At 48.7% G+C, this 22,091-nt stretch overlaps 1 protein-coding gene across 1 annotated transcript in view; it reads left to right on the forward strand.

Moving 5' to 3' along the window:
* LOC135536333 (receptor-type tyrosine-protein phosphatase O-like) overlaps positions 1–22,091 on the forward strand; it is a 140,783-nt gene that overhangs the window by 70,481 nt on the left and 48,211 nt on the right. The window contains exons 12-13 of the mRNA XM_064962688.1: positions 6,070–6,190; positions 8,846–8,982. Coding sequence (XP_064818760.1) covers positions 6,070–6,190; positions 8,846–8,982 — 258 coding nt within the window. The remainder of the gene's footprint in view (positions 1–6,069; positions 6,191–8,845; positions 8,983–22,091) is intronic.

The raw sequence follows: 22,091 nt of genomic DNA on the forward strand, positions 1-22,091 counted from the left end.
CTGTATCACCTTGAGGTCGGATGCTGAGCGATACCAGGCGGTGATGTGTTGGGCTGTACACAATACTCTCTGTATCACCTTGCGGTCGGATGCCGAGCGATACCAGGCAGTGATGTGTTGGGCTGTACACAATACTCTCTGTATCACCTTGCGGTCGGATGCCGAGCGATACCAGGCGGTGATGTGTTGGGCTGTACACAATACTCTCTGTATCACCTTGAGGTCGGATGCCGAGCGATACCAGGCGGTGATGTGTTGGGCTGTACACAATACTCTCTGTATCACCTTGCGGTCGGATGCCGAGCGATACCAGGCGGTGATGTGTTGGGCTGTACACAATACTCTCTGTATCACCTTGAGGTCGGATGCCGAGCGATACCAGGCGGTGATGTGTTGGGCTGTACACAATACTCTCTGTATCACCTTGCGGTCGGATGCCGAGCGATACCAGGCGGTGATGTGTTGGGCTGTACACAATACTCTCTGTATCACCTTGCGGTCGGATGTCGAGCGATACCAGGCAGTGATGTGTTGGGCTGTACACAATACTCTCTGTATCACCTTGCGGTCGGATGCCGAGCGATACCAGGCGGTGATGTGTTGGGCTGTACACAATACTCTCTGTATCACCTTGCGGTCGGATGCCGAGCGATACCAGGCGGTGATGTGTTGGGCTGTACACAATACTCTCTGTATCACCTTGAGGTCGGATGCCGAGCGATACCAGGCGGTGATGTGTTGGGCTGTACACAATACTCTCTGTATCACCTTGAGGTCGGATGCCGAGCGATACCAGGCGGTGATGTGTTGGGCTGTACACAATACTCTCTGTATCACCTTGCGGTCGGATGCCGAGCGATACCAGGCGGTGATGTGTTGGGCTGTACACAATACTCTGTATCACCTTGCGGTCGGATGCCGAGCGATACCAGGCGGTGATGCAGCCAGTCAAAATGCTCTCATTGGTGCAGCTGTAGAACCTTTTGAGGATCTGATAACTAATGCCTAACCTTTTCAGCCTCCTGAAGGTGTGATCTTGTCATATCAATGTGTGTAGTGTTGCCCTGACAGTGTGTTATCCCTGGTCCCCCTGCAGGTCACCGTAATGTGATGGGTGCCAGTCTGGCCCTGACAGTGTGTTATCCCTGGTCCCCCTGCAGGTCACCGTAATGTGATGGGTGTGTGTAGTGTTGCCCTGACAGTGTGTTATCCCTGGTCCCCCTGCAGGTCACCGTAATGTGATGGGTGTGTGTAGTGTTGCCCTGACAGTGTGTTATCCCTGGTCCCCCTGCAGGTCACCGTAATGTGATGGGTGTGTGTAGTGTTGCCCTGACAGTGTGTTATCCCTGGTCCCCCTGCAGGTCACCGTAATGTGATGGGTGCCAGTATGGCCCTGACAGTGTGTTATCCCTGGTCCCCCTGCAGGTCACCGTAATGTGATGGGTGTGTGTAGTGTTGCCCTGACAGTGTTTTATCCCTGGTCCCCCTGCAGGTCACCGTAATGTGATGGGTGTGTGTAGTGTTGCCCTGACAGTGTGTTATCCCTGGTCCCCCTGCAGGTCACCGTAATGTGATGGGTGTGTGTAGTGTTGCCCTGACAGTGTGTTATCCCTGTTCCCCCTGCAGGTCACCGTAATGTGATGGGTGTGTGTAGTGTTGCCCTGACAGTGTGTTATCCCTGGTCCTCCTGCAGGTCACCGTAATGTGATGGGTGCCAGTCTGGCCCTGACAGTGTGTTATCCCTGGTCCCCCTGCAGGTCACCGTAATGTGATGGGTGTGTGTAGTGTTGCCCTGACAGTGTTTTATCCCTGGTCCCCCTGCAGGTCAACGTAATGTGATGGGTGGGTGTAGTGTTGCCCTGACAGTGTGTTATCCCTGTTCTCCCTGCAGGTCACCGTAATGTGATGGGTGTGTGTAGTGTTGCCCTGACAGTGTTTTATCCCTGGTCCCCCTGCAGGTCACCGTAATGTGATGGGTGTGTGTAGTGTTGCCCTGACAGTGTGTTATCCCTGGTCCTCCTGCAGGTCACCGTAATGTGATGGGTGCCAGTCTGGCCCTGACAGTGTGTTATCCCTGGTCCCCCTGCAGGTCACCGTAATGTGATGGGTGTGTGTAGTGTTGCCCTGACAGTGTTTTATCCCTGGTCCCCCTGCAGGTCACCGTAATGTGATGGGTGTGTGTAGTGTTGCCCTGACAGTGTTTTATCCCTGTTCTCCCTGCAGGTCAACGTAATGTGATGGGTGTGTGTAGTGTTGCCCTGACAGTGTGTTATCCCTGGTCCCCCTGCAGGTCACCGTAATGTGATGGGTGTGTGTAGTGTTGCCCTGACAGTGTGTTATCCCTGGTCCCCCTGCAGGTCACCGTAATGTGATGGGTGTGTGTAGTGTTGCCCTGACAGTGTTTTATCCCTGGTCCTCCTGCAGGTCACCGTAATGTGATGGGTGTGTGTAGTGTTGCCCTGACAGTGTGTTATCCCTGGTCCCCCTGCAGGTCACCGTAATGTGATGGGTGCCAGTCTGGCCCTGACAGTGTTTTATCCCTGGTCCCCCTGCAGGTCACCGTAATGTGATGGGTGTGTGTAGTGTTGCCCTGACAGTGTGTTATCCCTGGTCCCCCTGCAGGTCACCGTAATGTGATGGGTGTGTGTAGTGTTGCCCTGACAGTGTGTTATCCCTGGTCCCCCTGCAGGTCACCGTAATGTGATGGGTGCCAGTCTGGCCCTGACAGTGTGTTATCCCTGTTCCCCCTGCAGGTCACCGTAATGTGATGGGTGTGTGTAGTGTTGCCCTGACAGTGTTTTATCCCTGTTCCCCCTGCAGGTCACCGTAATGTGATGGGTGTGTGTAGTGTTGCCCTGACAGTGTTTTATCCCTGGTCCGCCTGCAGGTCACCGTAATGTGATGGGTGCCAGTCTGGCCCTGACAGTGTGTTATCCCTGTTCCCCCTGCAGGTCACCGTAATGTGATGGGTGTGTGTAGTGTTGCCCTGACAGTGTTTTATCCCTGGTCCCCCTGCAGGTCACCGTAATGTGATGGGTGTGTGTAGTGTTGCCCTGACAGTGTTTTATCCCTGTTCCCCCTGCAGGTCACCGTAATGTGATGGGTGTGTGTAGTGTTGCCCTGACAGTGTTTTATCCCTGTTCCCCCTGCAGGTCAACGTAATGTGATGGGTGGGTGTAGTGTTGCCCTGACAGTGTTTTATCCCTGGTCCCCCTGCAGGTCAACGTAATGTGATGGGTGTGTGTAGTGTTGCCCTGACAGTGTTTTATCCCTGGTCCCCCTGCAGGTCAACGTAATGTGATGGGTGTGTGTAGTGTTGCCCTGACAGTGTGTTATCCCTGGTCCCCCTGCAGGTCACCGTAATGTGATGGGTGTGTGTAGTGTTGCCCTGACAGTGTGTTATCCCTGGTCCCCCTGCAGGTCACCGTAATGTGATGGGTGTGTGTAGTGTTGCCCTGACAGTGTTTTATCCCTGGTCCTCCTGCAGGTCACCGTAATGTGATGGGTGTGTGTAGTGTTGCCCTGACAGTGTGTTATCCCTGGTCCCCCTGCAGGTCACCGTAATGTGATGGGTGCCAGTCTGGCCCTGACAGTGTTTTATCCCTGGTCCCCCTGCAGGTCACCGTAATGTGATGGGTGTGTGTAGTGTTGCCCTGACAGTGTGTTATCCCTGGTCCCCCTGCAGGTCACCGTAATGTGATGGGTGCCAGTCTGGCCCTGACAGTGTGTTATCCCTGTTCCCCCTGCAGGTCACCGTAATGTGATGGGTGTGTGTAGTGTTGCCCTGACAGTGTTTTATCCCTGTTCCCCCTGCAGGTCACCGTAATGTGATGGGTGTGTGTAGTGTTGCCCTGACAGTGTTTTATCCCTGGTCCCCCTGCAGGTCACCGTAATGTGATGGGTGCCAGTCTGGCCCTGACAGTGTGTTATCCCTGTTCCCCCTGCAGGTCACCGTAATGTGATGGGTGTGTGTAGTGTTGCCCTGACAGTGTTTTATCCCTGGTCCCCCTGCAGGTCACCGTAATGTGATGGGTGTGTGTAGTGTTGCTCTGACAGTGTTTTATCCCTGTTCCCCCTGCAGGTCACCGTAATGTGATGGGTGTGTGTAGTGTTGCCCTGACAGTGTTTTATCCCTGTTCCCCCTGCAGGTCAACGTAATGTGATGGGTGGGTGTAGTGTTGCCCTGACAGTGTTTTATCCCTGGTCCCCCTGCAGGTCACCGTAATGTGATGGGTGCCAGTCTGGCCCTGACAGTGTGTTATCCCTGGTCCCCCTGCAGGTCACCCGTAATGTGATGGGTGCCAGTCTGGCCCTGACAGTGTGTTATCCCTGGTCCCCCTGCAGGTCACCGTAATGTGATGGGTGCCAGTCTGGCCCTGACAGTGTGTTATCCCTGGTCCCCCTGCAGGTCACCGTAATGTGATGGGTGTATGTAGTGTTGCCCTGACAGTGTGTTATCCCTGTTCCCCCTGCAGGTCACTGTAATGTGATGGGTGTGTGTAGTGTTGCCCTGACAGTGTGTTATCCCTGGTCCCCCTGCAGGTCACCGTAATGTGATGGGTGTGTGTAGTGTTGCCCTGACAGTGTGTTATCCCTGGTCCCCCTGCAGGTCACCGTAATGTGATGGGTGCCAGTCTGGCCCTGACAGTGTGTTATCCCTGTTCCCCCTGCAGGTCACCGTAATGTGATGGGTGCCAGTCTGGCCCTGACAGTGTGTTATCCCTGTTCCCCCTGCAGGTCACCGTAATGTGATGGGTGGGTGTAGTGTTGCCCTGACAGTGTTTTATCCCTGTTCCCCCTGCAGGTCACCATAATGTGATGGGTGCCAGTCTGGCCCTGACAGTGTGTTATCCCTGTTCCCCCTGCAGGTCACCATAATGTGATGGGTGTGTGTAGTGTTGCCCTGACAGTGTGTTATCCCTGGTCCCCCTGCAGGTCACCGTAATGTGATGGGTGCCAGTCTGGCCCTGACAGTGTGTTATCCCTGGTCCCCCTGCAGGTCACCGTAATGTGATGGGTGTGTGCAGTGTTGCCCTGACAGTGTGTTATCCCTGTTCCCCCTGCAGGTCACCGTAATGTGATGGGTGTGTGTAGTGTTGCCCTGACAGTGTGTTATCCCTGGTCCCCCTGCAGGTCACCGTAATGTGATGGGTGTGTGTAGTGTTGCTCTGACAGTGTGTTATCCCTGTTCTCCCTGCAGGTCACCGTAATGTGATGGGTGTGTGTAGTGTTGCCCTGACAGTGTGTTATCCCTGGTCCCCCTGCAGGTCACCGTAATGTGATGGGTGTGTGTAGTGTTGCCCTGACAGTGTGTTATCCCTGGTCCCCCTGCAGGTCACCGTAATGTGATGGGTGTGTGTAGTGTTGGCCTGACAGTGTGTTATCCCTGTTCCCCCTGCAGGTCACCCGTAATGTGATGGGTGCCAGTCTGGCCCTGACAGTGTTTTATCCCTGTTCCCCCTGCAGGTCACCGTAATGTGATGGGTGGGTGTAGTGTTGCCCTGACAGTGTGTTATCCCTGTTCCCCCTGCAGGTCACCATAATGTGATGGGTGTGTGTAGTGTTGCCCTGACAGTGTGTTTTATCCCTGGTCCCCCTGCAGGTCACCAGTAATGTGATGGGTGTGTGTAGTGTTGCCCTGACAGTGTTTTATCCCTGGTCCCCCTGCAGGTCACCGTAATGTGATGGGTGGGTGTAGTGTTGCCCTGACAGTGTGTTATCCCTGTTCTCCCTGCAGGTCACCGTAATGTGATGGGTGGGTGTAGTGTTGTCCTGACAGTGTGTTATCCCTGTTCTCCCTGCAGGTCACCCGTAATGTGATGGGTGCCAGTCTGGCCCTGACAGTGTGTTATCCCTGTTCTCCCTGCAGGTCACCGTAATGTGATGGGTGGGTGTAGTGTTGTCCTGACAGTGTGTTATCCCTGGTCCCCCTGCAGGTCACCCGTAATGTGATGGGTGGGTGTAGTGTTGCCCTGACAGTGTTTTATCCCTGTTCTCCCTGCAGGTCACCCGTAATGTGATGGGTGCCAGTCTGGCCCTGACAGTGTGTTATCCCTGTTCCCCCTGCAGGTCACCCGTAATGTGATGGGTGCCAGTCTGGCCCTGCCTCCAGGAGACATTTACAACCTGACTGTATCAGCCTGTACCGAAGGCAAACGCAACTCCTCTGTCCCCAACATCATTAAACTGGGTACGCACACACACACACACACACACACACACACACACACACACACACCAGGGGGTCTCTGGGACAACTCCTCTGTCCCCAACATCATTAAACTGGGTACGCACACACACACACAACACATGCTCATATACACATGCACACCTCTGCCATCACGACTCTCTCTCACACACACACACACACACACACACACACACACACACACACACACACACACACACACACACACACACACACACACACACACACACACCAGGGGGTCTCTGGGACATCTTGTCTCAAAGCAGCAACTGAAGGTTGTAGAGAAACAGAGGGAGAATGACTTTAAAGAGAGATGTTTGTAGCCAGAGAAGAGGATTGGAGAAGGAGCCTGGTTAACCCAATCCAGCTCAACATGTCATCACTTCTCACTTTGACATCGGTGTTCAATGTGTTGACCAAATGGAGCCAAACGGACAAACTATCAGCTCCTCTGAGAAGCCACTACAGTCGTGGCCAAACGTTTTGAGAATGACACAAATATTAATTTTCGCAAAGTCGGCTGCCTCAGTTTGTATGATGATAATTTGCATATACTCCAGAATGTCATGAAGAGTGATCAGAGGAATTGCAATTAAGTGCAAAGTCCCTATTTGCCATGCAAATGAACTGAATCCCCCCCAAAAAACATTTCCACTGCATTTCAGCCCTGCCACAAAAGGACCAGCTGACATGTCAGTGATTCTCTCTTAACACAGGTGTGAGTGTTGACGAGGACAAGGCTGGAGATCACTTTGTCATGCTGATTGAGTTCAAATAACAGACTGGAAACTTCAAAAGGAGGGTGGTGCTTGGAATCATTGTTCTTCCTCTGTCAACCATGTTTACCTGCAAGGAAACACGTGCCATCATCATTGCTTTGCACAACAAGTGCATCACAGGCAAGGATATTGCTGCCAGTAAGATTGTACCTAAATGAACCATTTATCGGACAATCAAGAACTTTAAGGAGAGCGGTTCAATTGTTGTGAAGAAGGCTTCAGGGCGCCCTAGAAAGTCCAGCAAGCGCCAGTACCGTCTCCTAAAGTTGAATCAGCTGCGGGATCGGTGCACCACCAGTACAGAGCTGCTCAGGAATGGCAGCAGGCAGGTGTGCGTGCATCTGCACGCACAGTGAAGCGAAGACTTTTGGAGGATGGCTTGGTGTCAAGAAGGGCAGCAAAGAAGCCACTTCTCTCCAGGAAAAACATCAGGGACAGACTGATTTTAATTTTTTTTAAATTTTACCTTTATTTAACCAGGCAAGTCAGTTAAGAACAAATTCTTATTTTCAATGACGGCCTGGGAACAGTGGGTTAACTGCCTGTTCAGGGGCAGAAAGACAGATTTGTACCTTGTCAGCTCGGGGGTTTGAACTCGCAACCTTCCGGTTACTAGTCCAACGCTCTAACCACTAACCACTAGGCTATCCGGCCTGCTGAGGACTGGGGTAAAGTCATTTTCTCTGATGAATCCCCTTTCCGATTGTTTGGGGCATCCGGAAATAAAGCTTGTCTGGAGAAGACAAGGTGAGCGCTACCATCAGTCCTGTGTCATGCCAACAGTAAAGCATCCTGAGACCATTCATGTGTGGGGTTGCTTCTCAAAGCGTCCTGAGACCATTCATGTGTGGGGTTGCTTCTCAGCCAAGGGAGTGGGCTCACTCACAATGTTGCCTAAGAACACAGCCATGAATAAAGAATGGTACCAACACACCTTCTGAGAGCAACTTCTCCCAACCATCCAGGAACAGTTTGATGAACAATGCCTTTTCCAGCACGATGGAGCACCTTGCCATAAGGAAAAAGTGATAACTAAGTGGCTCGGGGAACAAAACATCAATATTTTGGGTCCATGGCCAGGAAACTCCCCAGACCTTAATCCCATTGAGAACTTGTGGTCAATCCTCAAGAGGCGGGTGGACAAACAAAACCCCACAAATTCTGACAAACTCCAAGCAGTGATTATGCAAGAATAGGCTGCCATCAGTCAGGATGTGGCCCAGAAGTTAATTGACAGCATGCCAGGGAGGATTGCTGATGTCTTGAAAAAGAAGGGTCAACACTGCACATATTGACTCTTTGCATCAACTTCATGTAATTGTCAATTAAAGCCTTTGACACTTATGAAATGCTTGTAATTATACTTCAGTATCCATAGTAACATCTGACAAAAATATCTAAAGACACTGAGGCAGCAAACTTCATGAAAATTAATATTTGTGTCATTCTCAAAACTTTTGGCCACGACTGTATACTGGATGTTTGATGTCACAATAGCAGCTTATAACAGCACCAATTGAGGAAGTGAACCTGGGGTTGTGACACAGCCTTCGTTTCCACATCCCTCAGTAGTTCGGTCTAACTAGTACACAAGACAGTCTGGGACGACCACAGAGCTACAGTCTACCTGTGTCTGTGGACTAGAGGACAACAGTAGACAAGACAGTCCTACCTGTCTCTGTGGACTAGAGGATAACAGTAGACAAGACAGTCCTACCTGTCTCTGTGGACTAGAGGATAACAGTAGACAAGACAGTCCTACCTGTCTCTGTGGACTAGAGGATAACAGTAGACAAGACAGTCCTACCTGTGTCTGTGGAGGTTGACCCAGGCGTTTCTCCTGTTGTGTTTGTGACAGAGCCAGCCCCTCCGCGGTCCCTGTACGCGGTGAACGCCACCCACTCCTCAGTGACCCTGCTCTGGAGCGGGGAGGGAGTGGTTGACTTCTACCAGGTGCTCTGTAAACCCACCAACACCATCAACAAGGACCTCAAGGTAAGAGATGCTCTGTCATCTGTGATGGTACCCTGTTCCCTATGTCCTGTAGTACACTGCTGTCATCTGTAATGATACCCTGTTCCCTATGTCCTGTAGTACACTGCTGTCATCTGTAATGGTACCCTGTTCTCTATGTCCTGTAGTACACTGCCAGACTGTAATGATACCCTGTTCCCTATGTCCTGTAGTACACTGCTGTCATCTGTAATGATACCCTGTTCCCTATGTCCTGTAGTACACTGCCAGACTGTAATGGTACCCTGTTCTCTATGTCCTGTAGTACACTGCTGTCATCTGTAATGGTACCATGTTCCCTATGTCCTGTAGTACACTGCTGTCATCTGTAATGGTACCCTGTTCCCTATGTCCTGTAGTACACTGCTGTCATCTGTAATGATACCCTGTTCCCTATGTCCTGTAGTACACTGCTGTCATCTGTAATGATACCCTGTTCCCTATGTCCTGTAGTACACTGCCAGACTGTAATGATACCCTGTTCCCTATGTCCTGTAGTACACTGCTGTCATCTGTAATGGTACCCTGTTCCCTATGTCCTGTAGTACACTGCTGTCATCTGTAATGATACCCTGTTCCCTATGTCCTGTAGTACACTGCCAGACTGTAATGATTCCCTGTTCCCTATGTCCTGTAGTACACTGCTGTCATCTGTAATGGTACCCTGTTCCCTATGTCCTGTAGTACACTGCTGTCATCTGTAATGATACCCTGTTCCCTATGTCCTGTAGTACACTACCAGACTGTAATGATACCCTGTTCTCTATGTCCTGTAGTACACTGCAAGACTATAATGGTACCCTGTTCCCTATGTCCTGTAGTACACTGCTGTCATCTGTAATGATACCTTGTTCCCTATGTCCTGTAGTACACTGCCAGACTGTAATGGTACCCTGTTCCCTATGTCCTGTAGTACACTGCCAGACTGTAATGATACCCTGTTCCCTATGTCCTGTAGTACACTGCCAGACTGTAATGGTACCCTGTTCTCTATGTCCTGTAGTACACTGCCAGACTGTAATGATACCCTGTTCCCTATGTCCTGTAGTACACTGCTGTCATCTGTAATGATACCCTGTTCCCTATGTCCTGTAGTACACTGCTGTCATCTGTAATGGTACCCTGTTCCCTATGTCCTGTAGTACACTGCTGTCATCTGTAATGATACCCTGTTCCCTATGTCCTGTAGTACACTGCCAGACTGTAATGATACCCTGTTCCCTATGTCCTGTAGTACACTGCCAGACTGTAATGGTACCCTGTTCCCTATGTCCTGTAATACACTGCCAGACTGTAATGGTACCATGTTCCCTATGTCCTGTAGTACACTGCTGTCATCTGTAATGATACCCTGTTCCCTATGTCCTGTAGTACACTGCCAGACTGTAATGGTACCCTGTTTTCTATGTCCTGTAGTACACTGCTGTCATCTGTAATGATACCCTGTTCCCTATGTCCTGTAGTACACTGCTGTCATCTGTAATGGTACCCTGTTCTCTATGTCCTGTAGTACACTGCTGTCATCTGTAATGGTACCCTGTTCCCTATGTCCTGTAGTACACTGCTGTCATCTGTAATGGTACCCTGTTCCCTATGTCCTGTAGTACACTGCTGTCATCTGTAATGGTACCCTGTTCCCTATGTCCTGTAGTACACTGCTGTCATCTGTAATGGTACCCTGTTCCCTATGTCCTGTAGTACACTGCTGTCATCTGTAATGGTACCCTGTTCTCTATGTCCTGTAGTACACTGCTGTCATCTGTAATGGTACCCCGTTCCCTATGTCCTGTAGTACACTGCCAGACTGTAATGATACCCTGTTCCCTATGTCCTGTAGTACACTGCTGTCATCTGTAATGGTACCCTGTTCCCTATGTCCTGTAGTACACTGCTGTCATCTGTAATGGTACCCTGTTCCCTATGTCCTGTAGTACACTGCTGTCATCTGTAATGATACCCCGTTCCCTATGTCCTGTAGTACACTGCTGTCATCTGTAATGGTACCCTGTTCTCTATGTCCTGTAGTACACTGCTGTCATCTGTAATGGTACCCTGTTCCCTATGTCCTGTAGTACACTGCCAGACTGTAATGGTACCCTGTTCACTATGTCCTGTAGTACACTGCTGTCATCTGTAATGGTACCCTGTTCCCTATGTCCTGTAGTACACTGCTGTCATCTGTAATGGTACCCTGTTCCCTATGTCCTGTAGTACACTGCTGTCATCTGTAATGGTACCCTGTTCCCTATGTCCTATAGTACACTGCTGTCATCTGTAATGATACCCTGTTCCCTATGTCCTGTAGTACACTGCTGTCATCTGTAATGGTACCCTGTTCCCTATGTCCTGTAGTACACTGCCAGACTGTAATGGTACCCTGTTCCCTATGTCCTGTAGTACACTGCTGTCATCTGTAATGGTACCCTGTTCTCTATGTCCTGTAGTACACTGCCAGACTGTAATGATACCCTGTTCCCTATGTCCTGTAGTACACTGCTGTCATCTGTAATGATACCCTGTTCCCTATGTCCTGTAGTACACTGCCAGACTGTAATGGTACCCTGTTCCCTATGTCCTGTAGTACACTGCTGTCATCTGTAATGATACCCTGTTCCCTATGTCCTGTAGTACACTGCCAGACTGTAATGGTACCCTGTTCCCTATGTCCTGTAGTACACTGCTGTCATCTGTAATGATACCCTGTTCCCTATGTCCTGTAGTACACTGCCAGACTGTAATGGTACCCTGTTCCCTATGTCCTGTAGTACACTGCCAGACTGTAATGATACCCTGTTCCCTATGTCCTGTAGTACACTGCTGTCATCTGTAATGATACCCTGTTCCCTATGTCCTGTAGTACACTGCTGTCATCTGTAATGGTACCCTGTTCCCTATGTCCTGTAGTACACTGCTGTCATCTGTAATGATACCCTGTTCCCTATGTCCTGTAGTACACTGCTGTCATCTGTAATGGTACCCTGTTCCCTATGTCCTGTTGTACACTGCTGTCATCTGTAATGGTACCCTGTTCCCTATGTCCTGTAGTACACTGCTGTCATCTGAAATGGTACCCTGTTCTCTATGTCCTGTAGTACACTGCCAGACTGTAATGATACCCTGTTCCCTATGTCCTGTAGTACACTGCTGTCATCTGTAATGGTACCCTGTTCCCTATGTCCTGTAGTACACTGCTGTCATCTGTAATGATACCCTGTTCCCTATGTCCTGTAGTACACTGCCAGACTGTAATGGTACCCTGTTCTCTATGTCCTGTAGTACACTGCTGTCATCTGTAATGATACCCTGTTCCCTATGTCCTGTAGTACACTGCCAGACTGTAATGGTACCCTGTTCCCTATGTCCTGTAGTACACTGCCAGACTGTAATGATACCCTGTTCCCTATGTCCTGTAGTACACTGCTGTCATCTGTAATGATACCCTGTTCCCTATGTCCTGTAGTACACTGCTGTCATCTGTAATGGTACCCTGTTCCCTATGTCCTGTAGTACACTGCTGTCATCTGTAATGATACCCTGTTCCCTATGTCCTGTAGTACACTGCTGTCATCTGTAATGGTACCCTGTTCCCTATGTCCTGTTGTACACTGCTGTCATCTGTAATGGTACCCTGTTCCCTATGTCCTGTAGTACACTGCTGTCATCTGTAATGATACCCCGTTCTCTATGTCCTGTAGTACACTGCCAGACTGTAATGATACCCTGTTCCCTATATCCTGTAGTACACTGCTGTCATCTGTAATGGTACCCTGTTCCCTATGTCCTGTAGTACACTGCTGTCATCTGTAATGGTACCCTGTTCCCTATGTCCTGTAGTACACTGCCAGACTGTAATGGTACCCTGTTCCCTATGTCCTGTAGTACACTGCTGTCATCTGTAATGATACCCTGTTCCCTATGTCCTGTAGTACACTGCTGTCATCTGTAATGGTACCCTGTTCCCTATGTCCTGTAGTACACTGCTGTCATCTGTAATGGTACCCTGTTCCCTATGTCCTGTAGTACACTGCTGTCATCTGTAATGGTACCCTGTTCCCTATGTCCTGTAGTACACTGCTGTCATCTGTAATGGTACCCTGTTCCCTATGTCCTGTAGTACACTGCTGTCATCTGTAATGATACCCTGTTCCCTATGTCCTGTAGTACACTGCTGTCATCTGTAATGATACCCTGATCCCTATGTCCTGTAGTACACTGCTGTCATCTGTAATGGTACCCTGTTCCCTATGTCCTGTAGTACACTGCTGTCATCTGTAATGGTACCCTGTTCCCTATGTCCTGTAGTACACTGCCAGACTGTAATGATACCCTGTTCCCTATGTCCTGTAGTACACTGCTGTCATCTGTAATGATACCCTGTTCCCTATGTCCTGTAGTACACTGCTGTCATCTGTAATGATACCCTGTTCCCTATGTCCTGTAGTACACTGCCAGACTGTAATGGTACCCTGTTCCCTATGTCCTGTAGTACACTGCTGTCATCTGTAATGATACCCTGTTCCCTATGTCCTGTAGTACACTGCTGTCATCTGTAATGGTACCCTGTTCCCTATGTCCTGTAGTACACTGCTGTCATCTGTAATGATACCCTGTTCCCTATGTCCTGTAGTACACTGCCAGACTGTAATGGTACCCTGTTCCCTATGTCCTATAGTACACTGCTGTCATCTGTAATGGTACCCTGTTCCCTATGTCCTGTAGTACACTTGCCAGTCTGTAATGGTACCCTGTTCCCTATGTCCTGTAGTACACTGCTGTCATCTGTAATGATACCCTGTTCCCTATGTCCTGTAGTACACTGCCAGACTGTAATGGTACCCTGTTCCCTATGTCCTGTAGTACACTGCTGTCATCTGTAATGATACCCTGTTCCCTATGTCCTGTAGTACACTGCCAGACTGTAATGGTACCCTGTTCCCTATGTCCTGTAGTACACTGCTGTCATCTGTAATGATACCCTGTTCCCTATGTCCTGTAGTACACTGCCAGACTGTAATGGTACCCTGTTCCCTATGTCCTGTAGTACACTGCCAGACTGTAATGGTACCCTGTTCCCTATGTCCTGTAGTACACTGCTGTCATCTGTAATGATACCCTGTTCCCTATGTCCTGTAGTACACTGCCAGACTGTAATGATACCCTGTTCCCTATGTCCTGTAGTACACTGCTGTCATCTGTAATGATACCCTGTTCCCTATGTCCTGTAGTACACTGCTGTCATCTGTAATGGTACCCTGTTCCCTATGTCCTGTAGTACACTGCTGTCATCTGTAATGGTACCCTGTTCCCTATGTCCTGTAGTACACTGCTGTCATCTGTAATGATACCCTGTTCCCTATGTCCTGTAGTACACTGCCAGACTGTAATGGTACCCTGTTCCCTATGTCCTGTAGTACACTGCTGTCATCTGTAATGGTACCCTGTTCCCTATTTCCTGTAGTACACTGCCAGACTGTAATGGTACCCTGTTCCCTATGTCCTGTAGTACACTGCTGTCATCTGTAATGGTACCCTGTTCCCTATGTCCTGTAGTACACTGTTGTCATCTGTAATGGTACCCTGTTCCCTATGTCCTGTAGTACACTGCCAGACTGTAATGGTACCCTGTTCCCTATGTCCTGTAGTACACTGCTGTCATCTGTAATGGTACCCTGTTCCCTATTTCCTGTAGTACACTGCCAGACTGTAATGATACCCTGTTCCCTATGTCCTGTAGTACACTGCTGTCATCTGTAATGATACCCTGTTCCCTATGTCCTGTAGTACACTGCCAGACTGTAATGGTACCCTGTTCCCTATGTCCTGTAGTACCCTGCTGTCATCTGTAATGGTACCCTGTTCCCTATGTCCTGTAGTACACTGCCAGACTGTAATGGTACCCTGTTCCCTATATCCTGTAGTACACTGCTGTCATCTGTAATGGTACCCTGTTCCCTATGTCCTGTAGTACACTGCTGTCATCTGTAATGGTACCCTGTTCTCTATGTCCTGTAGTACACTGCTGTCATCTGTAATGATACCCTGTTCTCTATGTCCTGTAGTACACTGCCAGACTGTAATGATACCCTGTTCCCTATGTCCTGTAGTACACTGCTGTCATCTGTAATGGTACCCTGTTCCCTATGTCCTGTAGTACACTGCTGTCATCTGTAATGGTACCCTGTTCCCTATGTCCTGTAGTACACTGCTGTCATCTGTAATGGTACCCTGTTCCCTATGTCCTGTAGTACACTGCTGTCATCTGTAATGGTACCCTGTTCCCTATGTCCTGTAGTACACTGCTGTCATCTGTAATGGTACCCTGTTCCCTATGTCCTGTAGTACACTGCCAGACTGTAATGGTACCCTGTTCTCTATGTCCTGTAGTACACTGCTGTCATCTGTAATGGTACCCTGTTCCCTATGTCCTGTAGTACACTGCTGTCATCTGTAATGGTACCCTGTTCCCTATGTCCTGTAGTACACTGCCAGACTGTAATGATACCCTGTTCCCTATGTCCTGTAGTACACTGCTGTCATCTGTAATGGTACCCTGTTCCCTATGTCCTGTAGTACACTGCTGTCATCTGTAATGGTACCCTGTTCCCTATGTCCTGTAGTACACTGCTGTCATCTGTAATGGTACCCTGTTCCCTATGTCCTGTAGTACACTGCCAGACTGTGATGGTACCCTGTTCCCTATTTCCTGTAGTACACTGCCAGACTGTAATGGTACCCTGTTCCCTATGTCCTGTAGTACACTGCTGTCATCTGTAATGATACCCTGTTCTCTATGTCCTGTAGTACACTGCCAGACTGTAATGATACCCTGTTCTCTATGTCCTGTAGTACACTGCCAGACTGTAATGGTACCCTGTTCCCTATGTCTTGTAGTACACTGCTGTCATCTGTAATGGTACCCTGTTCCCTATGTCCTGTAGTACACTGCTGTCATCTGTAATGGTACCCTGTTCCCTATGTCCTGTAGTACACTGCCAGACTGTAATGGTACCCTGTTCCCTATGTCCTGTAGTACACTGCCAGACTGTAATGATACCCTGTTCCCTATGTCCTGTAGTACACTGCCAGACTGTAATGGTACCCTGTTTGTTCCCTATGTCCTGTAGTACACTGCTGTCATCTGTAATGGTACCCTGTTCTCTATGTCTTGTAGTACACTGCTGTCATCTGTAATGGTACCCTGTTCCCTATGTCCTGTAGTACACTGCTGTCATCTGTAATGGTACCCTGTGCCCTATGTCCTGTAGTACACTGCTGTCATCTGTAATGGTACCCTGTGCCCTATGTCCTGTAGTACACTGCTGTCATCTGTAATGATACCCTGTTCCCTATGTCCTGTAGTACACTGCTGTCATCTGTAATGGTACCCTGTTCCCTATGTCCTGTAGTACACTGCTGTCATCTGTAATGATACCCTGTTCCCTATGTCCTGTAGTACACTGCCAGACTGTAATGGTACCCTGTTCCCTATGTCCTGTAGTACACTGCCAGACTGTAATGATACCCTGTTCCCTATGTCCTGTAGTACACTGCTGTCATCTGTAATGATACCCTGTTCCCTATGTCCTGTAGTACACTGCCAGACTGTAATGGTACCCTGTTCCCTATGTCCTGTAGTACACTGCTGTCATCTGTAATGATACCCTGTTCCCTATGTCCTGTAGTACACTGCTGTCATCTGTAATGGTACCCTGTTCCCTATGTCCTGTAGTACACTGCTGTCATCTGTAATGGTACCCTGTTCCCTATGTCCTGTAGTACACTGCTGTCATCTGTAATGGTACCCTGTTCCCTATGTCCTGTAGTACACTGCTGTCATCTGTAATGGTACCCTGTTCTCTATGTCCTGTAGTCCACTGCTGTCATCTGTAATGATACCCTGTTCCCTATGTCCTGTAGTACACTGCCAGACTGTAATGGTACCCTGTTCCCTATGTCCTATAGTACACTGCTGTCATCTGTAATGGTACCCTGTTCCCTATGTCCTGTAGTACACTTGCCAGTCTGTAATGGTACCCTGTTCCCTATGTCCTGTAGTACACTGCTGTCATCTGTAATGATACCCTGTTCCCTATGTCCTGTAGTACACTGCCAGACTGTAATGGTACCCTGTTCCCTATGTCCTGTAGTACACTGCTGTCATCTGTAATGATACCCTGTTCCCTATGTCCTGTAGTACACTGCCAGACTGTAATGGTACCCTGTTCCCTATGTCCTGTAGTACACTGCTGTCATCTGTAATGATACCCTGTTCCCTATGTCCTGTAGTACACTGCCAGACTGTAATGGTACCCTGTTCCCTATGTCCTGTAGTACACTGCCAGACTGTAATGGTACCCTGTTCCCTATGTCCTGTAGTACACTGCTGTCATCTGTAATGATACCCTGTTCCCTATGTCCTGTAGTACACTGCCAGACTGTAATGATACCCTGTTCCCTATGTCCTGTAGTACACTGCTGTCATCTGTAATGATACCCTGTTCCCTATGTCCTGTAGTACACTGCTGTCATCTGTAATGGTACCCTGTTCCCTATGTCCTGTAGTACACTGCTGTCATCTGTAATGGTACCCTGTTCCCTATGTCCTGTAGTACACTGCTGTCATCTGTAATGATACCCTGTTCCCTATGTCCTGTAGTACACTGCCAGACTGTAATGGTACCCTGTTCCCTATGTCCTGTAGTACACTGCTGTCATCTGTAATGGTACCCTGTTCCCTATGTCCTGTAGTACACTGTTGTCATCTGTAATGGTACCCTGTTCCCTATGTCATGTAGTACACTGCCAGACTGTAATGGTACCCTGTTCCCTATGTCCTGTAGTACACTGCTGTCATCTGTAATGGTACCCTGTTCCCTATTTCCTGTAGTACACTGCCAGACTGTAATGATACCCTGTTCCCTATGTCCTGTAGTACACTGCTGTCATCTGTAATGATACCCTGTTCCCTATGTCCTGTAGTACACTGCCAGACTGTAATGGTACCCTGTTCCCTATGTCCTGTAGTACCCTGCTGTCATCTGTAATGGTACCCTGTTCCCTATGTCCTGTAGTACACTGCCAGACTGTAATGGTACCCTGTTCCCTATATCCTGTAGTACACTGCTGTCATCTGTAATGGTACCCTGTTCCCTATGTCCTGTAGTACACTGCTGTCATCTGTAATGGTACCCTGTTCTCTATGTCCTGTAGTACACTGCTGTCATCTGTAATGATACCCTGTTCTCTATGTCCTGTAGTACACTGCCAGACTGTAATGATACCCTGTTCCCTATGTCCTGTAGTACACTGCTGTCATCTGTAATGGTACCCTGTTCCCTATGTCCTGTAGTACACTGCTGTCATCTGTAATGGTACCCTGTTCCCTATGTCCTGTAGTACACTGCTGTCATCTGTAATGGTACCCTGTTCCCTATGTCCTGTAGTACACTGCTGTCATCTGTAATGGTACCCTGTTCCCTATGTCCTGTAGTACACTGCCAGACTGTAATGGTACCCTGTTCTCTATGTCCTGTAGTACACTGCTGTCATCTGTAATGGTACCCTGTTCCCTATGTCCTGTAGTACACTGCTGTCATCTGTAATGGTACCCTGTTCCCTATGTCCTGTAGTACACTGCCAGACTGTAATGATACCCTGTTCCCTATGTCCTGTAGTACACTGCTGTCATCTGTAATGGTACCCTGTTCCCTATGTCCTGTAGTACACTGCTGTCATCTGTAATGTACCCTGTTCCCTATGTCCTGTAGTACACTGCTGTCATCTGTAATGGTACCCTGTTCCCTATGTCCTGTAGTACACTGCCAGACTGTAATGGTACCCTGTTCCCTATGTCCTGTAGTACACTGCTGTCATCTGTAATGGTACCCTGTTCCCTATGTCCTGTAGTACACTGCTGTCATCTGTAATGGTACCCTGTTCCCTATGTCCTGTAGTACACTGCCAGACTGTGATGGTACCCTGTTCCCTATTTCCTGTAGTACACTGCCAGACTGTAATGGTACCCTGTTCCCTATGTCCTGTAGTACACTGCTGTCATCTGTAATGATACCCTGTTCTCTATGTCCTGTAGTACACTGCCAGACTGTAATGATACCCTGTTCCCTATGTCCTGTAGTACACTGCCAGACTGTAATGGTACCCTGTTCCCTATGTCCTGTAGTACACTGCCAGACTGTAATGGTACCCTGTTCCCTATGTCCTGTAGTACACTGCCAGACTGTAATGATACCCTGTTCCCTATGTCCTGTAGTACACTGCTGTCATCTGTAATGATACCCTGTTCCCTATGTCCTGTAGTACACTGCTGTCATCTGTAATGGTACCCTGTTCCCTATGTCCTGTAGTACACTGCTGTCATCTGTAATGGTACCCTGTTCCCTATGTCCTGTAGTACACTGCTGTCATCTGTGATGGTACACTGTTCTCTATGTCCTGTAGTACACTGCCAGACTGTAATGGTACCCTGTTCCCTATGTCCTGTAGTACACTGCCAGACTGTAATGGTACCCTGTTCCCTATGTCCTGTAGTACACTGCTGTCATCTGTAATGATACCCTGTTCTCTATGTCCTGTAGTACACTGCCAGACTGTAATGATACCCTGTTCCCTATGTCCTGTAGTACACTGCCAGACTGTAATGGTACCCTGTTCCCTATGTCCTGTAGTACACTGCCAGACTGTAATGGTACCCTGTTCCCTATGTCCTGTAGTACACTGCTGTCATCTGTAATGATACCCTGTTCCCTATGTCCTGTAGTACACTGCCAGACTGTAATGATACCCTGTTCCCTATGTCCTGTAGTACACTGCTGTCATCTGTAATGGTACCCTGTTCTCTATGTCCTGTAGTACACTGCTCTCATCTGTGATGGTACCCTGTTCCCTATGTCCTGTAGTACACTGCCAGACTGTAATGGTACCCTGTTCCCTATGTCCTGTAGTACACTGCCAGACTGTAATGATACCCTGTTCCCTATGTCCTGTAGTACACTGCTGTCATCTGTAATGATACCCTGTTCCCTATGTCCTGTAGTACACTGCTGTCATCTGTAATGGTACCCTGTTCCCTATGTCCTGTAGTACACTGCTGTCATCTGTAATGGTACCCTGTTCCCTATGTCCTGTAGTACACTGCTGTCATCTGTAATGGTACCCTGTTCCCTATGTCCTGTAGTACACTGCTGTCATCTGTAATGGTACCCTGTTCCCTATGTCCTGTAGTACACTGCCAGACTGTAATGATACCCTGTTCCCTATGTCCTGTAGTACACTGCTGTCATCTGTAATGATACCCTGTTCTCTATGTCCTGTAGTACACTGCTGTCATCTGTAATGGTACCCTGTTCCCTATGTCCTGTAGTACACTGCCAGACTGTAATGGTACCCTGTTCCCTATGTCCTGTAGTACACTGCTGTCATCTGTAATGGTACCCTGTTCCCTATGTCCTGTAGTACACTGCCAGACTGTAATGATACCCTGTTCCCTATGTCCTGTAGTACACTGCCAGACTGTAATGGTACCCTGTTCCCTATGTCCTGTAGTACACTTTCAGACTGTAATGATACCCTGTTCCCTATATCCTGTAGTACACTGCTGTCATCTGTAATGGTACCCTGTTCTCTATGTCCTGTAGTACACTGCTGTCATCTGTAATGATACCCTGTTCCCTATGTCCTGTAGTACACTGCCAGACTGTAATGATACCCTGTTCCCTATGTCCTGTAGTACACTGCCAGACTGTAATGGTACCCTGTTCCCTATGTCCTGTAGTACACTGCTGTCATCTGTAATGATACCCTGTTCCCTATGTCCTGTAGTACACTGCTGTCATCTGTAATGATACCCTGTTCCCTATGTCCTGTAGTACACTGCCAGACTGTAATGATACCCTGTTCCCTATGTCCTGTAGTACACTGCCAGACTGTAATGGTACCCTGTTCCCTATGTCCTGTAGTACACTGCCAGACTGTAATGATACCCTGTTCCCTATGTCCTGTAGTACACTGCTGTCATCTGTAATGATACCCTGTTCCCTATGTCCTGTAGTACACTGCTGTCATCTGTAATGATACCCTGTTCCCTATGTCCTGTAGTACACTGCTGTCATCTGTAATGATACCCTGTTCCCTATGTCCTGTAGTACACTGCCAGACTGTAATGGTTCCCTGTTCTCTATGTCCTGTAGTACACTGCTGTCATCTGTAATGATACCCTGTTCCCTATGTCCTGTAGTACACTGCTGTCATCTGTAATGATACCCTGTTCCCTATGTCCTGTAGTACACTGCTGTCATCTGTAATGGTACCCTGTTCCCTATGTCCTGTAGTACACTGCTGTCATCTGTAATGGTACCCTGTTCCCTATGTCCTGTAGTACACTGCCAGACTGTAATGGTACCCTGTTCCCTATGTCCTGTAGTACACTGCTGTCATCTGTAATGATACCTTGTTCCCTATGTCCTGTAGTACACTGCCAGACTGTAATGGTACCCTGTTCCCTATGTCCTGTAGTACACTGCCAGACTGTAATGATACCCTGTTCCCTATGTCCTGTAGTACACTGCTGTCATCTGTAATGGTACCCTGTTCCCTATGTCCTGTAGTACACTGCCAGACTGTAATGATACCCTGTTCCCTATGTCCTGTAGTACACTGCTGTCATCTGTAATGGTACCCTGTTCCCTATGTCCTGTAGTACACTGCCAGACTGTAATGATACCCTGTTCCCTATGTCCTGTAGTACACTGCTGTCATCTGTAATGGTACCCTGTTCCCTATGCCCTGTAGTACACTGCTGTCATCTGTAATGGTACCCTGTTCTCTATGTCCTGTAGTACACTGCTGTCATCTGTGATGGTACCCTGTTCCCTATGTCCTGTAGTACACTGCCAGACTGTAATGGTACCCTGTTCCCTATGTCCTGTAGTACACTGCCAGACTGTAATGGTACCCTGTTCCCTATGTCCTGTAGTACACTGCTGTCATCTGTAATGATACCCTGTTCTCTATGTCCTGTAGTACACTGCCAGACTGTAATGGTACCCTGTTCCCTATGTCCTGTAGTACACTGC

Source organism: Oncorhynchus masou, unplaced genomic scaffold, assembly GCF_036934945.1.
Source record: "Oncorhynchus masou masou isolate Uvic2021 unplaced genomic scaffold, UVic_Omas_1.1 unplaced_scaffold_596, whole genome shotgun sequence".
NCBI lineage: Eukaryota > Metazoa > Chordata > Actinopteri > Salmoniformes > Salmonidae > Oncorhynchus > Oncorhynchus masou.